The sequence below is a fragment of the Anopheles cruzii genome, chromosome 2 (assembly GCF_943734635.1).
Source record: "Anopheles cruzii chromosome 2, idAnoCruzAS_RS32_06, whole genome shotgun sequence".
NCBI lineage: Eukaryota > Metazoa > Arthropoda > Insecta > Diptera > Culicidae > Anopheles > Anopheles cruzii.
The window spans coordinates 50,424,519-50,445,888 of NC_069144.1; the positions used below are offsets into that span (position 1 = coordinate 50,424,519).

At 56.4% G+C, this 21,370-nt stretch overlaps 1 protein-coding gene across 1 annotated transcript; it reads left to right on the top strand.

Moving 5' to 3' along the window:
* The first annotated feature begins 848 nt into the window (after positions 1 to 848).
* Positions 849 to 20,189, top strand: LOC128266899 (uncharacterized). Its single transcript, XM_053003688.1, has 13 exons — positions 849 to 1,249; positions 4,489 to 4,637; positions 5,039 to 7,416; positions 7,482 to 8,093; positions 8,155 to 8,275; positions 8,655 to 11,519; positions 11,748 to 12,227; positions 12,330 to 16,313; positions 18,325 to 18,827; positions 18,895 to 19,149; positions 19,212 to 19,501; positions 19,567 to 19,775; positions 20,013 to 20,189. Exons 1-13 carry the CDS (start codon positions 849 to 851, stop codon positions 20,159 to 20,161), a joined length of 12,396 nt encoding a protein of 4,131 aa, XP_052859648.1. The 3' UTR covers positions 20,162 to 20,189.
* The last annotated feature ends 1,181 nt before the right edge of the window (positions 20,190 to 21,370 follow it).

A 21,370-nucleotide genomic window follows, 5' to 3' on the forward strand; every position in this document is an offset into this window, starting at 1 on the left:
ATGGAGCTCCCGACATTGGCACAAAAGCAACGGGCAAAAGGGTGCGAACAGGCGGAGTAGTACTTTTTGATTGCTTTAGCGTGCCTACGGTGGACTAACGAGATGAAAGATATCAACGAATAATCAATACAACCCTTTCCAGCGTCGAAGTAGGCCCTGGCCATCGATCGGTGTGCACATTGTAGTAAATACTATGGTGACATACGACCGCCTCTACGCGAACCTGACAATTGCCAAGTTAAATGGCATTGCCAAGGACCAGCGAAGACATGTGACCAGCAGAGCGGGGGAGCAGAAGAGGCAGAACGTATCACAGCCTCGAAACAATCTGTAGTCCCCATTTATGCTTTTCTTATGTTGTCTCTCGCTCGCTCTCTTTTCCTACCGTTCGCCAACTAGCAACGGTCAGTAACAGAGTATGCTCGGCCACGGGCTGCGACAGGTGGCCAACCCAGTTTCTTGTGACGGGTATGGTTTAATAAGAGAAGGAAATTAACCGCTTCCCTTTTTGAGGCAACGAAAAGACATTGCACTCAACACTGCCGCCATTTGGTTACCGTGCCTTATAGTGCTTCGATAAGATATTGCTACAGGAAGTATCATGGTCTCCCGATGACTTTTATTTTTGTTTTATTTTGTATTTCATTTGGTAGTTTTGATGCTCTTCCATTTCGCTTTCGCTCATTCGATCGCTCTAACGGCTCATTCGATCATGGCGACTGTTGGCGCGCAATTCATGTACCCAACATTGTTTTACCTTTGCGTTTATTGCTGCATTTCTGGTGCCTTGCGGGTGACCCGGTAGCATCGTCCCAGGATTCCAGTCGTAGCATCCTCTGTGGAAAATAATGGCTAGTGGCCGTGCGCGATTGCCACCGACTCCTGGCACGGTGGCAACTGCTGCTGCTGTGGGCAATCCAAGTTCCCGTTCCCTGGTCGAGCTGCACACCAACAACAACATGTACCATGTACCATCCTCAACTGCAATCGTTCACGGCGAGCTGCCAGGATCCTCGGACTACCCGCACCTCCATCACCCGGGCCACCAGAGCCAGGGCCTGGCAGCGACAACGATGGGAACACAGCAACAACAGCATCCTCACATTCACCAGCTCCAGCATCACCTCCAGCAACAGGAAGTCATGACCAGTGCTGGCGCTACTACCTCACAACTGCTTTCGGACTCGATACTGGGCCACGGCGTGACGCAACCACTTCGCAAGCAACTGGATGCCGGTGCGAGACCCATGTAAGTGTATGCCGGGGCAAGGAAGAAACCGGTGGAGCGGTACCTTTGGTGAAGTTCCTCTATTCCCGAAGCGCATAAATGACACCATTCATTGCTACGATTTCTAGATGACGAGGTCTAACGTTCTAGTGCTCCTCTCTCGCTCGCTGTGGGCATTCCAGGTCGGCAGGAGTGTTAACCCTTGGGCCCACAATGGGGCTATGTGGGTTATGTGCTCGTGGAACTATTTTTAAATGATAGGTGACAGTTTTGTGAAGACTCCGTTAGAGATTCATTTATTTTTTTTCTCATGGGCCACACTCTTTCTGGAACCGAATGGCTTCTTGGCGCGCGTGCCTGGTGATCCCATCACGTTTGGGCTGAAAATATAATGGTAATGGTAACGTATGCTTGGGATCGTTTTCTTGTTCTTGTTCTCAGTGGCATGTTTTCTTCTGCGTAAGGCAGCATAACGTCTTCCATGATTGATTTATACTCGAGAGCATTCATGGAGCATTCAACACCGGACCATGAAAAATATCCCCAAATCATGAAACTTCCACCTACATGTTTAAAATTTTTTTTTGCAAACCTAGGATGGAATTATTTGCTAGCAGGTGATATGCGATGATCTGTCGTTGGCGTGGTTTTTCTTGGTTTAACTCGCGTTTCCTTTGTTTTTTCCACAACAAAACATTGCTCACAAAATGTTCTGATATTCCTAGTACTTTGGCGATGCTTTTGTACTTGGCGCCTTCGTTGCGCAGATTCTTCACAACCTGTCTTTCCTCAGGGTTGCAATAGAGTGCTTCTTCCCTATTCTGGAGGTTCCACCAGGAAACAACGATATTTTTTAGATTCATAATTGAAAATTGATTGCAGCAAGATCAAATAAACCGATTCCTTTCGAAGAAGTCGGGTGAAATCGCAGCGTATATAAAAAAGTATCCATTATTTTGATCATGCCAAATCAAACTGCTGTCAACCGATCACTTTTAAGTAAAATATCACCAACAAGGGTAAAAAATGTACGTAAACTACTGTATCTAAGTACAGTGATCACTGGTTAAGTAGTGGTTTGAGTAGAGTTCAAATTTGTGCCAGCTTTACACAATAACCTATTTTAATGGCCAGCAGTGTATCTGTCGTGCAACGGTCGGTCGGTTGAACTAGAGCTGGCCATTGGCAAAACTGAGCGTAGTAAAGCAAACCTGTTTTTCAATCCAAACAGACCATCACTCATGGAAGGGTTAAGACAGTTGGCAAAAAAAACACAACGATAAGGGTCGCAATTCAAAAATGGACAAAAGGCGATGGAAGCTGAACCGGGTGGGGAGGGCATGATTGATACTGGGAGGCAACCAACAGCACTTCCGCGACCGGGCACTTGCACGGGCTCGGACTATACCGGACACATCCATCGGCCCCACAGAATCTTCGCCCGGGACGCGGGATGCTGCGATCGGCGATGCAAATAGTACGACGAGGCCAGATAGCAAGAGAAAATGGTGAGCGCGCGGGTGAAAGTGCAAGAGAGAGACAAAATCAAAGAACGGGCACCACAGTGGGTGGAAATGGGGGGGTGGGCCGTGTAAGAGCAAGGGACCAAGAAAAAGATTGGGTAGATACAATTAGCAACAGGCGCTCGATGAAGCAACACATGCACATGCCTGTGTTGGACGCAGTGGTGGTGGTAGTTTACCGCATACATACACACGTGTACGCGTCAAAACAAATGCATTGCTTCCAATTTCTCGCTCACTCTCTTTTCTCTCCCGTGCGCCGTATTCTCACTTGAGAGAACTTTTGAGGGCTTTGCGAGGCGGGATTCAGCTTTCGGCTGTAAGCTTCACGACGCCGTAGAGCAGCTTCCTGCGGATGGGAGCCCACAAGAGAGAGAAAGAGAGAGCCGCAGTACACGCACACAATCGCACCGACCAGTGAGCAGATTACCCCTTACCCCTTTCCGTTCCTTCGCGTGTTCTGTTCGTTTTGTTGGGTTCTTTTTCCGGGTAGCAACGTGCAAGCGCGCGTGTGTGTGTGTGCGGCCAAAGCGGGCTTGAACACACAGAACAGAACACAAAAGCAACAGTTGAGCCAAACAGATTGAATGGTGCGGTCTTCCGGCGCACGGGGTTTTCGCGTCAAAGTAACAACGAAGCAATAGCGGCGCACTGTGGAAATTCGACAAACGGGGAAAAAAACACTTCTGCACCGCGGGGAATAGCGCAGGTGAGTACGGAGTGCCGAAGAACACGGAAAACGGACCGCAACAAAAGCGAATAACGTGAGAATCGAAAAGGTGGCTGGTAGAGACTAAAAATAGACGAGCCGAGCCGAGCCTCGGAAGCGAAGCGGTGCAGGATAATAAAGAGAACCTGTTAACCGGCCACACGGCAGCGGCGTTGTCGCCGTGAAAGGTTCTTGCGCTTCCAGCAGCGCCAAAACGCGCGTGGAATGGCAAATGACGTATTTTGCGTTTGGCTGAAGGATGCGGCGGTTGCACTTTGGTGTTGGTGGTTGCAAGCCCTCTGGTTTTTTTGGGGTTTCTGGCCTGACCTGGCTGAGTCAGCAGCATACATACTTACAAGGAATGTCGGCGGAATGAGTCCGAAAAGCCCTCCCCCGGCACCGGTTTCTCGCATACGCATGCTGATTAACTCAAACACAACGCAGCGTCATTAGTTTAGGCGTTCGTCGATTCGATTGCGCCACTCGGCGCAGGTGTCTTCGATGCTTTGCGCGACCGGACGCGTGCACCTTGTAAGTACATTGGCCCGTTGTTGGGCGGTTGGCCAAGAGAACGCACGCAAGTTATTCACCGTCATTTGCGTAACGGGCGGAGATCGTGATTGTCATTAGTGTCCGACGGCTAACACACAGTGCGCTCATTTATCGACGACTTCTCGCCTCCGACGCGTGGTGAGCCGCTTTCCAAGTTTCGCGATCCATTACGGGGGACAGTGTGACTCACATTATCTTCGTCGGTCGGTGCGTTGGTTGGGAAAAGAGGGAGGTTTTGGGATTTTTTCAACCAAACGAAAACACGGGTCCGCCGTCGCCGCCCCTCGGGCGATCTGCGTGACTTATCAATCTGCAAACATTGCGTCTGGCGGGGCGGCAGGTGGCAGAGTGCCCTTCCTTTCGTACTGGTGTCATTTTTCACCCGCGTCGGCTTTTCGTCTGTTATTGTTGAATATTTTTAAGGTCTCTTTATCGCCCAACCCAACTAACGCGTCACATTGTTTCTTTTCTTGTAGCCCCGAAAGACCGAGTCACCTGACCGATGAGGACTGGATGAGCAATTACACGGAGGGCAGTCTGCAGCGGCGTAGTTCGGTTTCGAAGGACTACCTACCGGCGGCGGAGTGGCTGAGGAAAAGCATACGCCGCTCCTGGACCATATCCAGTAAGTCGTTAGGCGACCAAACAACCACCTCTACCGTTCAGCATTCCATCAAAAGTCATGCTTTGTGTCATGGCAACGTCGTGAGCATCCATCAATCCATCACCGCCTAGCGCTTGCAGCAGAAAAAAAACTCACTCATCGTACAACTCTTGTGCTCATGCTCTGCACATAATATTGCATATTTACCTTTCTCCATTCATCTAGACACGCCGCCAGCGTCTCGCCGGTGCGTTATTTGAACTCGCTTCCATCTTCGCCGCCATTGCTTTTGCGTTCATGCTTTTCTTCAGACTCTCTCTAGAAGCGCGAGCCCACCACACGGGGGGCACGATCATATCGCCCGCGGTTGGGGCAAAACATTAACCTGTGCCGCGTGTGTTCACGTGTTTGTTTTTTTTTAGATGCAGAAGATGATAACGGTCCGGACGGGCATCCATATCCGAATCCGAGTTTGCCGCGCAAACAGTCGCAAAGTAGTTACCCGTCGCTGGTGAAGCATCCCTACTTTAACCCGCTCTCGATGGCGGACGAAGACGATTACGATGAAGAGTATGGTGCCGAGGGTGAGCAGGATGAGAGCGAACGGGGCAACGTGCGGGGAGGCGGCCCACGGAAGATGATGACCGCGGTGGCCGCGTTACGGCGCGCCATGCCACCAAGACAATCGACCCTGCCCAATCCGGAGGCTGCCGCCGCCGGCATATTCTACGGAAGCAATAACAATCTGATGCCCCCGTCGGTATCACCGAAGCAGCAGCTTAGTCCGAGTCCACAGTACACGAGTCCGTACCAGACGGACAATGAGACGGACGAGGGTGGTGGTGGTGGCTCGGATCATCGGTCACCGCTCGGGGTGCGCTACAAAATACGCAGACAATCAACCCTTCCCTGCAAACCGATTGAGGCGATGGTGGAAGGAATGGCCGGCGGCGGCTGCGGCAGCGGCAGCGGTCAGGTGCATGGTAGCGGGCCGATGATCATGATGTCCTCCTCGCCCAACAGCCGCACGAACCTGTACTCCAAGTCACCCGAACGGGACGGTATGCTGCCGGCGGAAGGTGGCAGCAAATCGCCGCGCTACCCGCCATTCGTTCGCCAGTCAACGTTTCCCTCGAACTCGAACGATCCCTTCTTGCTGCAGATCCAATCCCACTCTTCGCCTTCCTCTTCGTCCCTTGCCGCACAACCATCGCAGCAGGCCGGGGGCTCGTCGACGGTGCTCAACGCACCGCCACCGGCCCAGCCACGTCAGCTGCCCACTTCTCCCAATCGGCTGGTGTTTAACAAGTCCCCGGACAGTGGGACCGAGTCGGGACCGGGAGCCAGCGAAAGCAGTGGCACCAGCCCGCACCAGGGACCGCAGCAGCGCACGGCCCGCTACCAGATGGCGCGCCAAGCGACATTGCCCAACCCCGAGCAGCACATGAAGCTGCTTCCCACATCCCCTCCCAAAAAGCAACTTTCACCGCACAGCATCAAACGCTCTCCTGACTTTGCACGCCAAAACACGCTCCCAGCCTCCCAGCAGCAGCAGCCATCGGCAGCGGCACCGCAGCAAAGCGCACCGCCGACCGCCGCGGGGATGTCACCGGGTGGCGGCGGAACACCGGAGCAGATGCTTGGGGCAACGGCAATGAGCTCCTCGCTGGCGGTGCCGAGTGCCGGGACAAAGTTTATGCCCCTGTCGCCGCGCCAGAAAGCGTCCTTTCTCTTTCCCCAATCTGCGGCACCTACACCACGTCCCTTTCACTCACAGCAGCACTTCCCGACAGCACTCCTGAGTGCGACCGGCAACGGTGCAGCGGCCGTTGCGGACGGTACCGGCACCGATCTGCACGGCGGCGGTGGTGGAGTTGTGCCTTTCCACGGTAGTGGTGCCGTGAACCATGCGTCCTCGTCCTCCCTGTCGTCGGCGGTGGCCAAGATGATGAAGGTGCGCAGCCACAGCAACGAAGAGTACACGCTGACGGCGGTGGCCGGCGGGGCAAGCCGGATCCCTGTGGCCGGATCGCTGGTGCCGCCGGTGAGCGAGGGCCGCCGGCTGCTACCGGAGATACCGACCGGTGGTGGGCGCTCGCCGAGACTGGTACGTCAAGAGCACGTGAGAGACGATCTCACCGGCACCGGCACTAGTCAGGGCAAGCACTCATCATCATCTCCCAAACAGAAAACCTTCGCCGAGGCGAAGCAAACGATGGCGGACGAAATGAAGGCGGCGGCGGCAGGATCAGGTGGCGTCGGGTATGGTGCCGCGGTCGATTACGGCGGCCTGTCAGGGTACGGAAATTTTTATGAGGATCAAGAACTGTCCCTCGGGTACGAAGGCGAGGTGGAACACGGAGGCGGCGAAGCGCACGGGGGCGATCCCCCGTTTCATCTCCTGCCGATCGGTGGTGGAATGCAGCAGCAGCGACGGGTGAAGCAAACCGGTGACGCCTCGCTACCGTTCATGGCTTCCCAGCCTAACGATTCCAGCAGTCCCGAGTCACTGGCCGGTTACGGTGGGTTCACAAACCGGAAAGATCGTTTGCGATCGCGTCGAAAATCTCGCGACCTTTACGATCAATCGGACGAGCAGCAACAGCAGCCGGGTCCGTCCCCGCAGCAGCAGCAACAGCAACCGCAGAACGCGGTCCAGTCGGCCACGGCCGTTGAGCACGTGGAACCGGTTAAACGAAAGCCGGAAACGATGCGTTCGATCTCCGAGGAGGCACCGGCCGCCAAGCCACCGAAAGCCATCACGCGCCGATCGTTATCCCACCCGGAGAAGGACACCCAGGTAAGGCCGTCAATCGCGCATACTGCAATGCCTCCATTCACTCACTCACTCACTTTCTTCTGCAGGCATATAACGCGAAAAAACTGGACACGGGCAAGATTCCTTCCCCGAAACCGCTCACGGAACTGCACGATCGGCTGCACAAACCGTCCGCGGTCGGACCGGCGACGTCACCGCGGAGGAAGAATGTGAAATCTTTCGACTGTGGCACCGTTACCGGTGGCAAGTCCGCTTACGCAAACTATCCACCCGATGCACCGGCCCCCGGTGGTTTTACTGCCGGTTCCGAAGCTGCGTCTAGTACGACCAACGCCCGTGCTAACGACGGATACGGCGGTTCGGTCACAACCCTCTCAGGGGCAGGAGCCACTGCCGGCGCGGTAGCAGGTGGTGGGCAAGCGGCCAGTACGCACCTTGGGTTTGCGTCGTTCGGCCAGCGAAAAATATCGGCCTTCCAGCAGATACTGCAACGGCAGCGGCTACAGAAGCGCGACTCGAAGAGTCTCGACATTGTCGCGTCGAAGCTGATGGAGGAAAAGTATGGTGGCGGCGGCCACCAGGATGTGGACGTGTCCAAGTCGCTCGATGATGGCATCTTTTCCGAAAGCACCGGCCACCAGTCCGATGACAACAGCAGTGACGAACACCTGAATCTCCGCTACAAGGCAACGGTAAGTGTGTTTGGGTTGGTCGAAGAGATTGGGAAGTCGAACTCGAATCGGTACCCTTTTTTTCTAGGACAACAAAACGAGCACCCTGGGAGAGGCCGAGATCCAGAATGCTGTCGAGGCAGCGGCGGTGATTTTCAAAAAAGTCGTGCTGCAACGCCGAGAGGAGAATAAATGCAGGAGTACCAATCGTAAGTATCGCACAGATATAGCGACACACAATGCGATGTGACCATTAACCATACGCGGGGCTTGGTAGAGTTTGGTAATGCTATTGCTCGCTGCTCGAGTGCTGGAGTGCTTGATCGTGGGTTGAATCGATCGGTTGTTGACTAACTGCGTAGGTTGCTCACTAACGAAACGCCTCTGCGCCCAGGTGGGCCTTCGCTAACCCTGCGTTGCACGTCTCATGGCCACTCTTCTAACGCTCGCTGCTTCCATCGGTGATTTTACCTTACTAATCTGCAGTGGTGTAGTGATTGTAGAGTAGTGATTAAACCAAACCATCAATTGATCGAATACTGTTATCCTCTCGCCGGGTTGCCTGGATGTCCCTGCCCCCGAATGTAGGTGAGCGTAGCCACGGCAGCGTTCAAAGTCGGCACGCCGCCGTCGCGGTCGGTTTCATTGACGACAACGCCACGCTCGGCGGTTACTCGTCGTCGGAGACGGAAATGGGACGGACGCAGGCCACTCTGCGCGTGAATGCAGCCGTGGCCGGGCCTCCCGACTACGAGGAGTACCGGCTGGTGTTTGTCAGTTCCGATTCGTCCAGCAAAGAGGAAGAGTACGACAGTAGCTCCACCTCCTCGTCGCACCATCGGACTGCTGCGAAGCGGCCGCCATCGAACCATCGCAGCTCGCTGGAGGAGTGCGATTGGGACTACTTCGAACCGGACATGGCGATGGCCGACGACAACACCGGTGTTCGGAGTGCATTTTTCTACGAAATGCTCGCGATGGCTGCCGCTGCCGCCAACATTACATCGCCACCTCCGAGCACGTCGCCTTCGTCATCGTCGGTAGGTCACTGCGATTGCTGCAATCGACGGCAGGTTCCCACGGCGACATCAACACAGTATGTACCGATTCCGGTTCCCGTTCCGGTGCCCGTACCGATAGCCGCGTTTCAAAGCTGGCTGTACGAGCAGCAGCAGCAACTGTTGCTGATGCACGGAGGCGCCAACAAGGCGACCAAAATGGACGAACAGGAGGCGGCACTTCGGACGGATCTGGTGCAACAGCTGTGGCAAAAGTTTGCCGCGGGTAGCGGCGGCGATCGTCAGCGGCGCTCGTTCGAAACGGAACCACCGAAAGTGCCACCGCCGGCCCCGCGCGCCCCGAAGCCGTGTGCCTGTCGGAAACGGGCACCGGACATTACCTCCGAAAGTGCGGCCAGCAGCGACAACGAGCGCAACGGTTCTTTGCGTGCTGGTGAAAGTATGTGTAAAAGTGTGGCCAACCACCGACAGCAGCAGGAGCCCGTGAGTGCAGTGGATGCTGCGGCGACGGATCATGTGCAATTGCACAAAACATCGCCTGCTTCGCTGCTGTGTGGTGCGAACAGTGCTGTCGGTGGTGGTGTAAGTGATGAAAGTCGTTTACCGCCGTCCCCATCAGCGCCTCAGCCCCCCCAGCCCCCAGCGGCGATGGCTCCCTCTGCTGGTGTTGGTGATGCCGCACTACTACACGAGCACCGCCGTGCCTCCGTTCCGGTTCCGAACTTGGGCAACGAAACCAGCTCAACAACAACAACAACAGCAGCAGCAACAGCGGAGGCGGCGACCATTCGGGCGAACGATATTATCGGCGATGGTACTGCTGCAGCAGGGGGTACTGCTGCAAGCGGCACCGAAGGAACCGCGATCCACAGTAATGTACGCGCCGCTGCCGACGAGGCAGTCGATACGGCGATGCCGGTGGATCGGTTGAAAGAAACGGACCATATCGACGGAACTGAACTACGGACCCCACGAATCGCGGCTGACCGTGATAACGACCGTCCGAGCCGTGGCCGTAGTGTTACAGGTGTTACGACGCCGACCAGTGATGGTGGCGAGGTGGCGACGAGTGACGATAAAGTGGTGCGCTCGATGGAGGAGCACCGGAGCCAAAATCCGTGCCCGCCGTGTGAAGATAGTGAAGATAATGTGAAACTGGTGCGCCTCACGGTGGTGGTTGATAAAAACGGCGACAGCTCGGCACCCGCCACCCCGCCGTTGCACGACGAGCCCTTCGATGGCGAGGTGTTTAAAAATAGTGTCCGAACCACCGACGACGAGCCGAGCACCACGGCCAAAGATGGTGATACATTATCGGGATATTTGCAGTACGAGCTACGGAGCTACCATCTGGCCCAATCTAGCGGTAGCGGTAGCGGCAGCGGGGACGATTACTCGACATCGTCGAGTGCAACGAGTGAAGCGGAAAGTAGTGGTGCAAGTGGCTCACAAAACGATGACGACGCTGATGCTGATGGTGGCGGCTCGGGACGAAAGAAACACTGCCGCAAGGTGATGCGGGGCAAATACTCTTTTCGGCCGGAACAGCACAGTAGTAGCCCGGCGGCCGCCCCATCGCTGGCTAACTCTCCGGCTGTATCGGCCTCCTCATCCACCTCCTCTTTACAACAGCCGCCGATCAAGCGGTTCGATAGTGATCGGACGGACGGATCGGATGGCGATACAACTGACGACGACGATCGGGCCGACGATGATGAAAGCAACATCCATAAACGGGCGCATAAAAAGTTTAGTGCCATAATGGTTGTTAATCCGCGGTGTGCCGCGAACGAAGAAGAGGAACACGAAAGCCACCGTGTCACCGGCGGCGGCCAATCGATTAAAGACGAAGCATCGTTATGGTACGGCTGTGGCGAGGTTGCGGATAATGCGAGCGACGACTGTGGGGCGGAAAGTGAGACGTCGACCGATGGTGGCGGCGGCGGTGGGGGGATGATGGTGGTTCTGAAGCGAGTGACACAAATTAACGTGGGCGAACAACATGAGTGGGACCGCCGGCAGCAACAGTCTGGGCCACCCCACCCGGGTTTGGTGACCGAAAGTGTCGCGAAATCGATCGAAGCAACCAGCACCAGCGTCCAGCAGCGCACGGTGACGGACGAGGAGGAGCAGCAGGCGGTGCATGAATACGGAAGCCGCATAACGAGCACGCAACGTGACAGCAGCATAGCAGCAGTTCCAGACGAACAAACCGACAGCAGCAGCTTTCGGGTGTTATCGGAAGTAGGTGAAACAGATTACATGCTAGCGCAGACGGTCCAGATGGAAGGGCACGAAAAAGAAGAAACGGCCGCTCGGAGGGGAAGTTCGCCCGTGTCCGAAGTGCTCAGGTATGCGCCGCCGCCGCTGGAAGAAAAAGCCTGCTGCGACGGCGGCGGCAACTACCACCACAACCTGACAACGGCGGTTGCAGGTGGGCAACTCACCCCTTTAGCACCAACACCAGCACAGAGGGGTGGCGATACCACTACCATCGCAGAAAGCTCGCCAGTGAATACAAGCAGCGGCGCATGTGGTAGTGCCATCAGCAACGACATTAGTTCACCGTCATCATCATCATCACCACCACCAGCAGCATCATCATCATCAACAATAGCAGCAGCAGCAGCAATACCGTTGCTTTCGTCGCCACCCGATACAGTGCCAAGCGCCACGGCGGCCGAGGGTATCTGCAGCAGCAGCAGCAGCAACAAGTACAAGAGTTTTGTTATGATCACATCGTCAACGGCCAATGATCACGGTGGCAACAATAGTGGTGACAGTGAGGAAAACTATGCTCCAGTGCCCCCCTCGGTGAAGATCGAAAGCCCACCCTCCGACGAGGACGTGAGAAACGTAAACGTTGCAAGTGCTTCCCCCACGGAACGGCTCGCTGCGGAAGGTGCTTCGGACAGCGCCAGCGAATCGGTCACGGAGCGACTGCGGCCAACCGAAGTGCGGGAGTTGCTGGGAAGTGATGAAGATCGAAAGAGTTCAACGGAGGAACATGAGCAAAACCTCCGCGTCGTAGCGCAGGAGGAAAGTGTGGGGCGGCCCGTAACACTGCAAACGATCATGGGTGACGATCGGTGTTGGTCCGTCAGCCGTCAGCGCGATGATGATGATCGTGAGAAATCGGTCGGTGAGCAAGTACGGTACGGTGATGACGGTGGTGATGGTGGCGAGCTGGTGGCGGAGGAGGACAAGCAAAACAAACCGTTCGGCGGCGATCACGCGGCGGAAGGCGACGTCACGGTCGTGACGGGTGCGAACACCCTGTCGGCGGTGGTCTGCTTGGAGGACGGGCTGGCCGATGATGATTCGTGGGTCGAAGAGATCAGCCAGGATGAGGAAGAGTTTGCGACCACGACGACGGCCACCGATTCCGATCTGGATGATTCGAGTGAAGAGATGTCGTTCGGCGGCAGCGGCGGCTGTAACGATCGTGAGGAGGAACTGCGGGGCTACAATCGGACGGCGATCGACTTTACGCTGCACACGATCGTGGAGGAAAGCTGCGAGGAGAGTGAAATTGAATCGCGCGGATCAAGTGCCGTTCGGCGGAGGGTTCGACGGGGAGAATACGGCCGAGGAGAACACGGTGGCGGGAGTGGCAGTGCGCCCGAAGATGATGTCCCCGAACCGGCCCACCGTCTGTCGGCGTCGGAGTTGGAGAAATACTTTTTCTATGGCCTCGGTGGCGGCGGCAGCGGCGGGGGCACTGTGGGTCATTTGCACTCCTCCGGCGGTATGGGCGGCCTCGGCGGTGCACGGTACGGCGGAGATGATCATAGTGAGCTGTCGGAGGAAAGCAGCTCGCTTTGTAGCGACGGTCACGATTCCCTTGGCAGCGGGACTGCCTCCGGTAGTGCCGTTTCCGGTGCCCGATTGTCCGGTGCCGACGGCGGTGGCGGCGGCATGGGCGATGACAATTCGCCCGATTCGGTGGGCGATTTGGCATCGTCCCGTTTGGAGAAATACTTCCTGACCGGATTTCTTGGTTATAGCACCACCGACCGGGGTGCCGGTGGCTCTGGTGGCGGCGTCGGCGGTGGCAATGGGTCCGACGGCAGCGGGGGAAGCGTCGGTAGTGACAGCGAAGGGCACGCTAGCCCGGAGCAGCGCCGCAAGCGGTTGGTGCGGGCCCGGGGTGCAACCCGATCGCACAACTCACTCGACAATCTGCTGCTGGTGGGCAAGGATACGTCCGACTACCACCACCACCCGGATGCAGGGTCTGGTGGCGGTCCAAGCGGTGCCGACCTGGTGCCTGGTGCGGCAACCGGAGGCTCGGGTGGCGATATGGACGATTCCTCCGAGACGGATACGTGTGACGAAACGTCACTGGCGTACCAGGAGCGCACCGAACTGTCTTCGTACGATTCGCTCGGCAAACGGAAGAAAAAGTATACGATGGCGAAGAAGTCGGAGGCGCGGGGTATCGCCACCGACCACCAGAGCTCCTCGGTGGTGGCGGCCGATGGCACCAGTTCCGTTGCGGGCGGTTCCGAAACGGAAGAAACCCGACACGCCACTCGGCAGAAGCTTTCGCCGATCGAGATGGTGACCAGAGGAGGATCGGGCGGTACGGATGGCGCAACGACAAACCTTCTGTTGCATCCTCCGCCGCCGCCTCCACCGTCGACGAACGAATGTTCGCGAAAGCAAAACAGTCGCGACAGCGGTTTCATCGGCAGCAACGATGACCTGCTGAAGGAGGAGCATCACCAGCACGGCGCAACGGCAACGGGGGCACCTTCGTCAACGAAGGTACCGCCGGGTGCAGCGGCGATGTTGTCGGATGCCGGTCGGTTCGAGTTGGAGGGCATCGTGGAGGAAAGTAAGACCGATGTCAAAGAGCCGGAGCCCTCGGCGAGCGTCGCACCAGCAGACGTACTAGAGCCAACCCGAGCACCGATGGCCCCCGGAAGTGAAGTGGCCGGTGGTCAGAGTGCGGGCCTCCCCAAAAAGGGATCGGCTGGTGGTGGCAGCGGCGGCCCGATGGTGAACTTGGTGCGGAAGGATAGCTTCAACAACTGGAGCTCGGATGAGGAAACGAATCTGATGATGTCTAAGATGCGGCAATTTTTCAAATCCCTCGTTGCCGCTTCGGCCAACACGACGCGCAAGCATCCGAGCAACTCGAGCAGCTCCACACCGGGTGTCAGCGGTTCGAACACCCCACAGCAGGGTGGAACGCCGGTGGCCCGGCCAAGGGGCGGCATGCGCACGAAGCCACCGCAGCTCGTGTACTTCGAGAACGAGTTGACGCGACTGATGAAAACGGTTCCGGGCATCCGGGACGAGCAGGTGCGCGAGATTGTCGAGTACCTGAGCAGCGAGGAAACGTGGTCCGATTCGTACGATTCGTCCGACTACACCAGCTCCGATCTGGAGGGCAATGGCGCCACGATGGGCGGCCACGTCGGCGTCGGCAACACGGCGCTGGCGCTGCAGCAGGAAATATCGGCCAGCTGCCGGCAGATCATCAATAAGTTCGACAGTAGCGTGCGCAAGGACGAGGAAGGCGACATCGGGGACGGCGGCTTGGTTCCGCTGGGGGGCGCCAAGGCCAAGGAGGAACCACTGGCCACGCACCAGCCGCACCCGCACTACCACACGCCGCTCAGTAAAGAGACCGCTTTCGTGTACCAACGGTTGGTGGCTTCCCTGTCGAAGGTCGTGGTGAACGAGCCACCACCGGAAGGAGGACCCCGGGAGAAGGATCCGAAGCTTCGGCAAGCTTCGGCCGCAACCGGTGGCACCGCGAGTTCCTCGTCACCCCCGTTGATCGCGAAAGTAATGCACCACATCGGAAGCAGGCTAGTGGCGCTCATGCATGAGGTAAGCAGTGGCGAGCCGCACCCTAGCGGCGGCCGCGTGTCTCCAAAGGTTTGCCATGCGTCGGGTCGGGAGTACGTTGGGGGCAGCAGCCAGCACAGGATCGCTCACCGCAAAGCCGGCCAATCGAGCGTCGGACCGGGAGTCGGCGCTAGCGGTGGTGTCGGTGTCGGAGGAATGCAAGCGATCTCTGCTACGACCACCGAGGACGACGGTGACAGCAGTACGTCGGAGAGTAACGACGGTGATCAGCATCACCGGAGCCACCAGTATCTGCCGCAGCACCACCACCAGCATCACCATCAGCACCACCAGAGCCGTAGTCGGGATCGGTCGAGGACGGACCAGGACGACGAAGACCAGCAGACGGGGTCGGGCGTAGCGCAGGCCGGCGGCGGCGGCGGTGCATCGTACGCGATGCTGTTGCCACGCAGTAAAAGCCACGATCTGTTGCTGGGCGATCCGCGATCGTCGCACGATCGGCGAGACCAGATGTACCCGGGCGGAGGTGGTCCCGGTGGCGATATGGTAGGAGAGGAGCGTGGTGAAGCCAGCGACTATGAGCGGTTCTCGTGGCGCGGAAGCTTCGAATCGGCCCTACTGGCCAACGGTGATTCGCGCACCAAACTCTCGATGCTGGACAATTCCTCCAGCTCGCGCTCGGTGCTGGTGGCGAAGCGACGTTCCGCCGGCGATCTGCTGTTTAACAATCAAAACCTCAGCCAAGAGCAGCTCGATCGGGTCCGCAGCTGCGGTAGCATCGGGGGTGAACGAGAGGAGTTTGATGGGTCCACACTGTGGGACGATGCAAAGCAGCAGCCCTCGGGGCAGCCACTGCAGCCACAACATTCGGCGTACCACCAACACCACCACCCGCAGCAGCAGCAGCAGCACCAGGGCCGAAGGCGCACCCTGTCGAGCGTGGTCGCGGATGACGCGGATACGGATTCGGATGAATCGGTGGCCAAGGGGGTGGCCGCCAGCAACCGGCTGGTGCTGGCGTCCCGCTCGACGCTTCCCCGCAGCCTGCAGAACACGATCACGAGCGCCACCACCAATTCGCTGCCGCGGCTTCCCACTTCCAACATGCAGACGATCATGCAATCGGTCGCTGGCGGAACGGCGGGAGGACAACCCGTTTCGGCGGATCGTTCCACAACGACCCTATCGAGCACACCGACGACCGTGGGTGGCATGGGTCAGAAATCGCAAAGTGTGTACCATCATTTCCTGCAGAACAACGTGAAAAGTGCCCGTTACCGGGCGCCCGGTTTCAGCCGGACGCCACCTTCCGCGGCACCACCCAAGCGTGCCATGTCCGCGCCAGGCCTGCAGCCAGTGTACCCGCGGCGCGAGCGACGCAGCCGGGTGCAACCTTTGCTGAATGGTAAGTGCGCCCGAGGCCGAGGTCCCGGATAGGTTTCAACCAGCGCGTGGATCTTTTTCCCAGCATTCCCATCAATCACCACCGGTCACTATCGAATCTCGAAGTCTCGACAGGAATGCACACACTCAAATTGGCCAAATTCGCCGATGTGCGTCCCTCTTGCGCCGTGCGATGTGCTGCAGGCGCACAACCTTTTCGGACGGGCGGGCATCAAATCTTGGTCAATTAAGACCACTTGACCGGTGGGGTCAATTAAATTTTGTGCCCCAATCCCAACGGTCCGGGCGGACCGGGTGCTCTTGGGGGGCGAGGAAGCTCTCTGTGGTCTGTTGCTACTCGTCCGTCCGTCCATTATTAGCGGTGATGAGTTATACGCCAGAACGACATCCCGAGAAGATCAATGTGTACGGGAGATGCGCACGGTAGAGCTCAGAAAGGACGCGGGGAAAAGTAGACACCGTCGATCGAGAGAGAGAGAGAGAGAGAGAGATAGATCGAACGATCGATTGCTAGATCGAACCCGTTCGAATTGAGTTCGTATTGATCGGCGTACATTGAGCCAGTGGTGGCGGCGTAAAAAGGTCTTCTCTGTATATAAAGCGGCGTCAATCGGTGAACCGTGCCGTTCATTCGTTACCAGCGGCTTCTGGGGTGTAATGATGAGACCACTTGTCTCTCGCTCACCGGCGGCCCGTGTGTGGAAGGTTCCGCCATCTCGACCGCCGTGGTGACCGATGACGACCCATCTCGTCGTCCGGTCGCAATCGAAATCGATCGCGCAAAAGTAAGTGAACGTCTTTAGGGTGCGGCTCGCGACACATTCCCGTTGACCACCACGCTGAGCGGCAGCCCCGCAGTGTGCTTCTCGTTCTCATGGTGACGACTGTGGTGTAGAGGCTTAAGCAGAGTTATGGGCAAATTAAAATGGTGGAAAAAAAAGTCAAAGTCGTCCTCAAACCGTTACGCTAGCTTTCAAACAGCTGATGATCAGCCACAAGAGTGTTCGGGCGGCGGCGGGAAGGTTGCTGGCCCGCTAGTCGGTGGCCAAAGTGGCGGTGCGCGAGTGAAGCTGTCGATCGGTGGTGACTCACGGCAAAGGCAAACCAAAGAACGCCCGAAAAGGGCGTCTAGGAACAGTAAACGGAAGTGCTGGTGGTGGCGTTTCAAGTGCTGTCGAAGGGGAGCGAAGCTTAGGGCCACGAAGCAGAGCACCGAAAGTCAAACAGTAGTGGTGGAACCGGAAGTGCGCGGTGGTTGCTGGCGTGCTCTAGCATGTTGGTGCCGGTGCTGTGGCCAGTGTCGAAAACTATCCTTCCCGCGGAGTGGTTGCTGCGTCGCGGCGGGACACACGGAAGACGAGGATATCGATGCCGCCTTCATGGCGTACCAGAAGGCACAGCTGGCGGGCAATGGTGATTTTTGCGGCGATGGCAACGCTGCTGCGGTCGACTACGATTCACTTTCGGCGTCGCAGAAGAGCACTATACGGAAGTTGCACAAGAATGCACACTGGGATTGGAACGATAGCTTTCGGTCGGTTTCGGATCGGTTTCTTGAGACGCTCGAGCTCGACGAAGACGATCAAAGTAGCGGTGGCGGCGCCGGCGAGAACAGTTTGCGCCAAAAGTTTCGCGTTTGCTGTCGGAAGCGGCTAGCGTCACCGTTCCGCGAGCGTAGAGCGATACTGGGGGAGATCGAACTAGGTGCGGTGCGGTGCGGGGACAACCCTTGGGGTGGCGCTCTCCCAACACCAGTCGCACGCATGTTGCATGCATCTTTCTCGATTGGATTGATACAAAAGTTCCTTTGATCAAGGCAGGCTCTGTCTCCTTCGTCTGGGTTTACTTGACCACGTTTTCTGGGCATTGGGCACGTGAGCAATATTAAAACTTCTTCCACCTGCGGTTTATAATGGTCACATAAATCATGCGCATCATGCACCACCAAACCTTTGTGGCATCATCCGTGAGTTGAGCTTTGTGACAATAAATCCAATTCGCTGCCATTTCAGAAGAAAGCCACAGCCCAGACCTTGCCGGCGCCTCAACAGCGGCCGGTGAGGAGGATCACCCGCAGGGTGAAAGTCCGCGGACGGCGACGAGCACCCACGGCCCAGGAGGATCGTCGTATGAGCGATCGGATGGACCGGACCGGAACAACGGGACACAGAAAGCGGGTGGCGGCGGCAGCAGTATGGTGTCATCGCCGGTTGGATCGACCGGAGCCGGTAGCAGCGAGAATTGGCCATCACAGTCGGACGAAGATATCGATCGGCTGGTGGCGCTCCACCAAAACCGGGCCAGCCTGAGCTCGCTGGGCGTCCGCTCCGACTCGATGGCCAGCGTGTACTCGGGGGCGGGAGAAGGGCGCTACGGTACTGTTACTGTTCGCGGACAGATCGAATTTGGTATGCAGTACAACTACAAGCAGGGTGCCCTCGAGATACACGTGAAGCAGTGCAAAGATCTCGCCGCTGTCGATACGAAACGGAATCGCAGCGACCCGTACGTGAAGGTAGGTCATCGTCATCGATCGTCGATCGCCCCGCTCCGTCGGTAATGGTTTGTTTTCGCTCCTTTAGGTGTACCTTTTGCCGGACAAATCGAAGGGCGGCAAGCGTAAGACAAAGGTCAAAAAGCACACCCTGAATCCCGTGTTCGACGAGGTACTTCGGTTTCACATGAGCTTAAGCAGCCTGCAGACACGCACCATTTGGGCGACGGTTTGGCACTCGGACATGTTTGGGCGTAACGATTTTCTGGGCGAGGTTATGATGGGACTGCAGGATAAGGTGTTTGACAACCCGCAACCCCAATGGTACCAGCTGCAGGAAAGGGTAAGCATATTTGGAGCACCACCTGGCGGTATCGCTAATGGCCCGTCTCCATTCCCCACCAGAGTGAACCATTCGAAGACTTGTCGGCGTACAAGGGTGACATCATCGTCGGTTTGAAGTACGTTTCGGCCGACGGTGATGGTAGCGGTAGCATCGGAGGCGGTTCCAATGCCACCGTCGGTGGTAGCGGCTTCAGCACGCTGAATCTGCGCAAGTTCAGTACCCGCTCGCTAACGTCCAGCTCGTCGATACTGTCCGGCCACGGGAAGGGAGCGCTGCACGTGCTGGTGAAGGAGGCGAAACATTTGCAACCGATCAAATCCAACGGTACTTGTGACGCGTTTTGCAAAAGGTAACCGCTGTCACAGCTTTCGGAGGGCAGTAAATAATAATGTGGCTTGTTCCGGTTTCATTAAGCTACCTGTTGCCGGATAAGAACCGGAGTTCGAAGCAGAAAACACCCGTCATCAAGCGAACAAACTCGCCGATTTGGAACTACACGTTCGTTTACGAAGACGTTTCGCTGGCAGAACTGTCCGAACGAGCGCTAGAACTGACAATCTGGGATCACGATCGACTGGCTAGTAACGAATTTTTGGGTGGCGTTCGCTTTTCCCTCGGAAACGGTAAGTGCGGCCCGAGTTCTGGGCCATGTAGAAACAGAATAATGTAATTGCACTGCGTTAAAACCAAGTTGAGCTTCCCTGGTGTAGGTGTCCCGTATGTTTAAAGAGCGGTACGGGTTTTGTCACATTCTAATCTCGATTTGTTTTCTTTCTCCCATGCCTGTGCCGTTGGGATTGGCAAAAAATGCCAACATCTACTCGTTGACACCGCTGGACATCACTCGAACAAATAAACAGGTAAACATAATGGCAGGGCCGTCGAGTGGATGGATTCGACCGGCAAAGAGCTGTCGCTGTGGCAGAACATGATTAATCGGCCCAACTTTTGGGTCGAAGGGGCGCTCGTGTTGCGACCGTCACTGGATAATGCCAGATTTACCACATAATTTTTCGACTCCTCCGTAGACACCATCACCCGAGGGATCTGTTAGTAGTGTTGATTCCTCTAGTCTAGTTAAATCGCCACCCGTAGCATTAGCCCGTATACTGACGAACGAAGCTCTCCCGTCTCGAAACCGGGACCGGGGGGCCATATGCGATAACGTTAGGGAGCATATAGGGAGGGCCCTCTCGATCGGGAGAGGAGCAGCGATGAGGACGATGGAATAGAATTGTGATGTTGCTTTGCAATCAACCTATACAATATTTGAATATTGTGGTGTACAAGAAATCAAATCAATTGGCTTAAGGAAATCCGTAACAAAACCAACACACAACCGCAAATAACGCGAGGGTTCCTTTTTCGAAACCTTCCAAAACGATGATTTGCGAAGAGTCACACCTCGTAATCGCAGGTGGCTGTTTCGATGGAGGCTGTGGCTGTGTGACGGAAGACGTGAAAATTTGACACAAAGATAATTGGGGATCAGGTCAGTGAGTGAGATTTCACGCAGTGCGGAAGCGTAAAGTAGAATAGAAAGTGGGTAGGAATGTAAACATTGACAAAAGACAAAAAGGGCAAGCAATCGTTGCGTCGTCGGTCGGCGATCTACTAATCACCTCATGTGACAAAACAAGAAGAATTTTTCTGTGTTCAACTACATCACACCCATCACATCAAACCGCGCATATCCAAGTAGACTGGGTGTGACGGGATCTATTGCCGCTCCATCACCATCGCTACTTAGTAAACTCATAACACACAACAACACATCCTCCCCATTATGATCCGTTAGCGAGCTAGAGATGCTCCTAATAGTAGTATGTGCCACTGCCGGTAAGTGGCCAAAACAAAGCGCAGAGAGCATACCAAGAGGAGGATCTCGACCATACCTCGATTGTAGCGCCGCCAGCCGTCATTTCGATGCTGCGCGCGTACGTATGGTGTCGTAAGCGGCGAATGAGTGCCGCGCCGGGCTCAACATATTGTACATTTTTTATCATCGACATCGACGATCTTTGAACATATCATTCGCTACATTAGACGGCGAGTCATCCGTCGTGGTTTGGTGGTGGTCGGCCCGGGGCTGGGTCAAAGTGTTTCCAGTGTTCTAGTTTACCGCTAGTAGGTCTGCTCTCTGGTGATCGATAACTGACCCGTAGATATGCATGTAACACATACACACACTTTATTCTTGTTAAAACTTTTTTCCAAC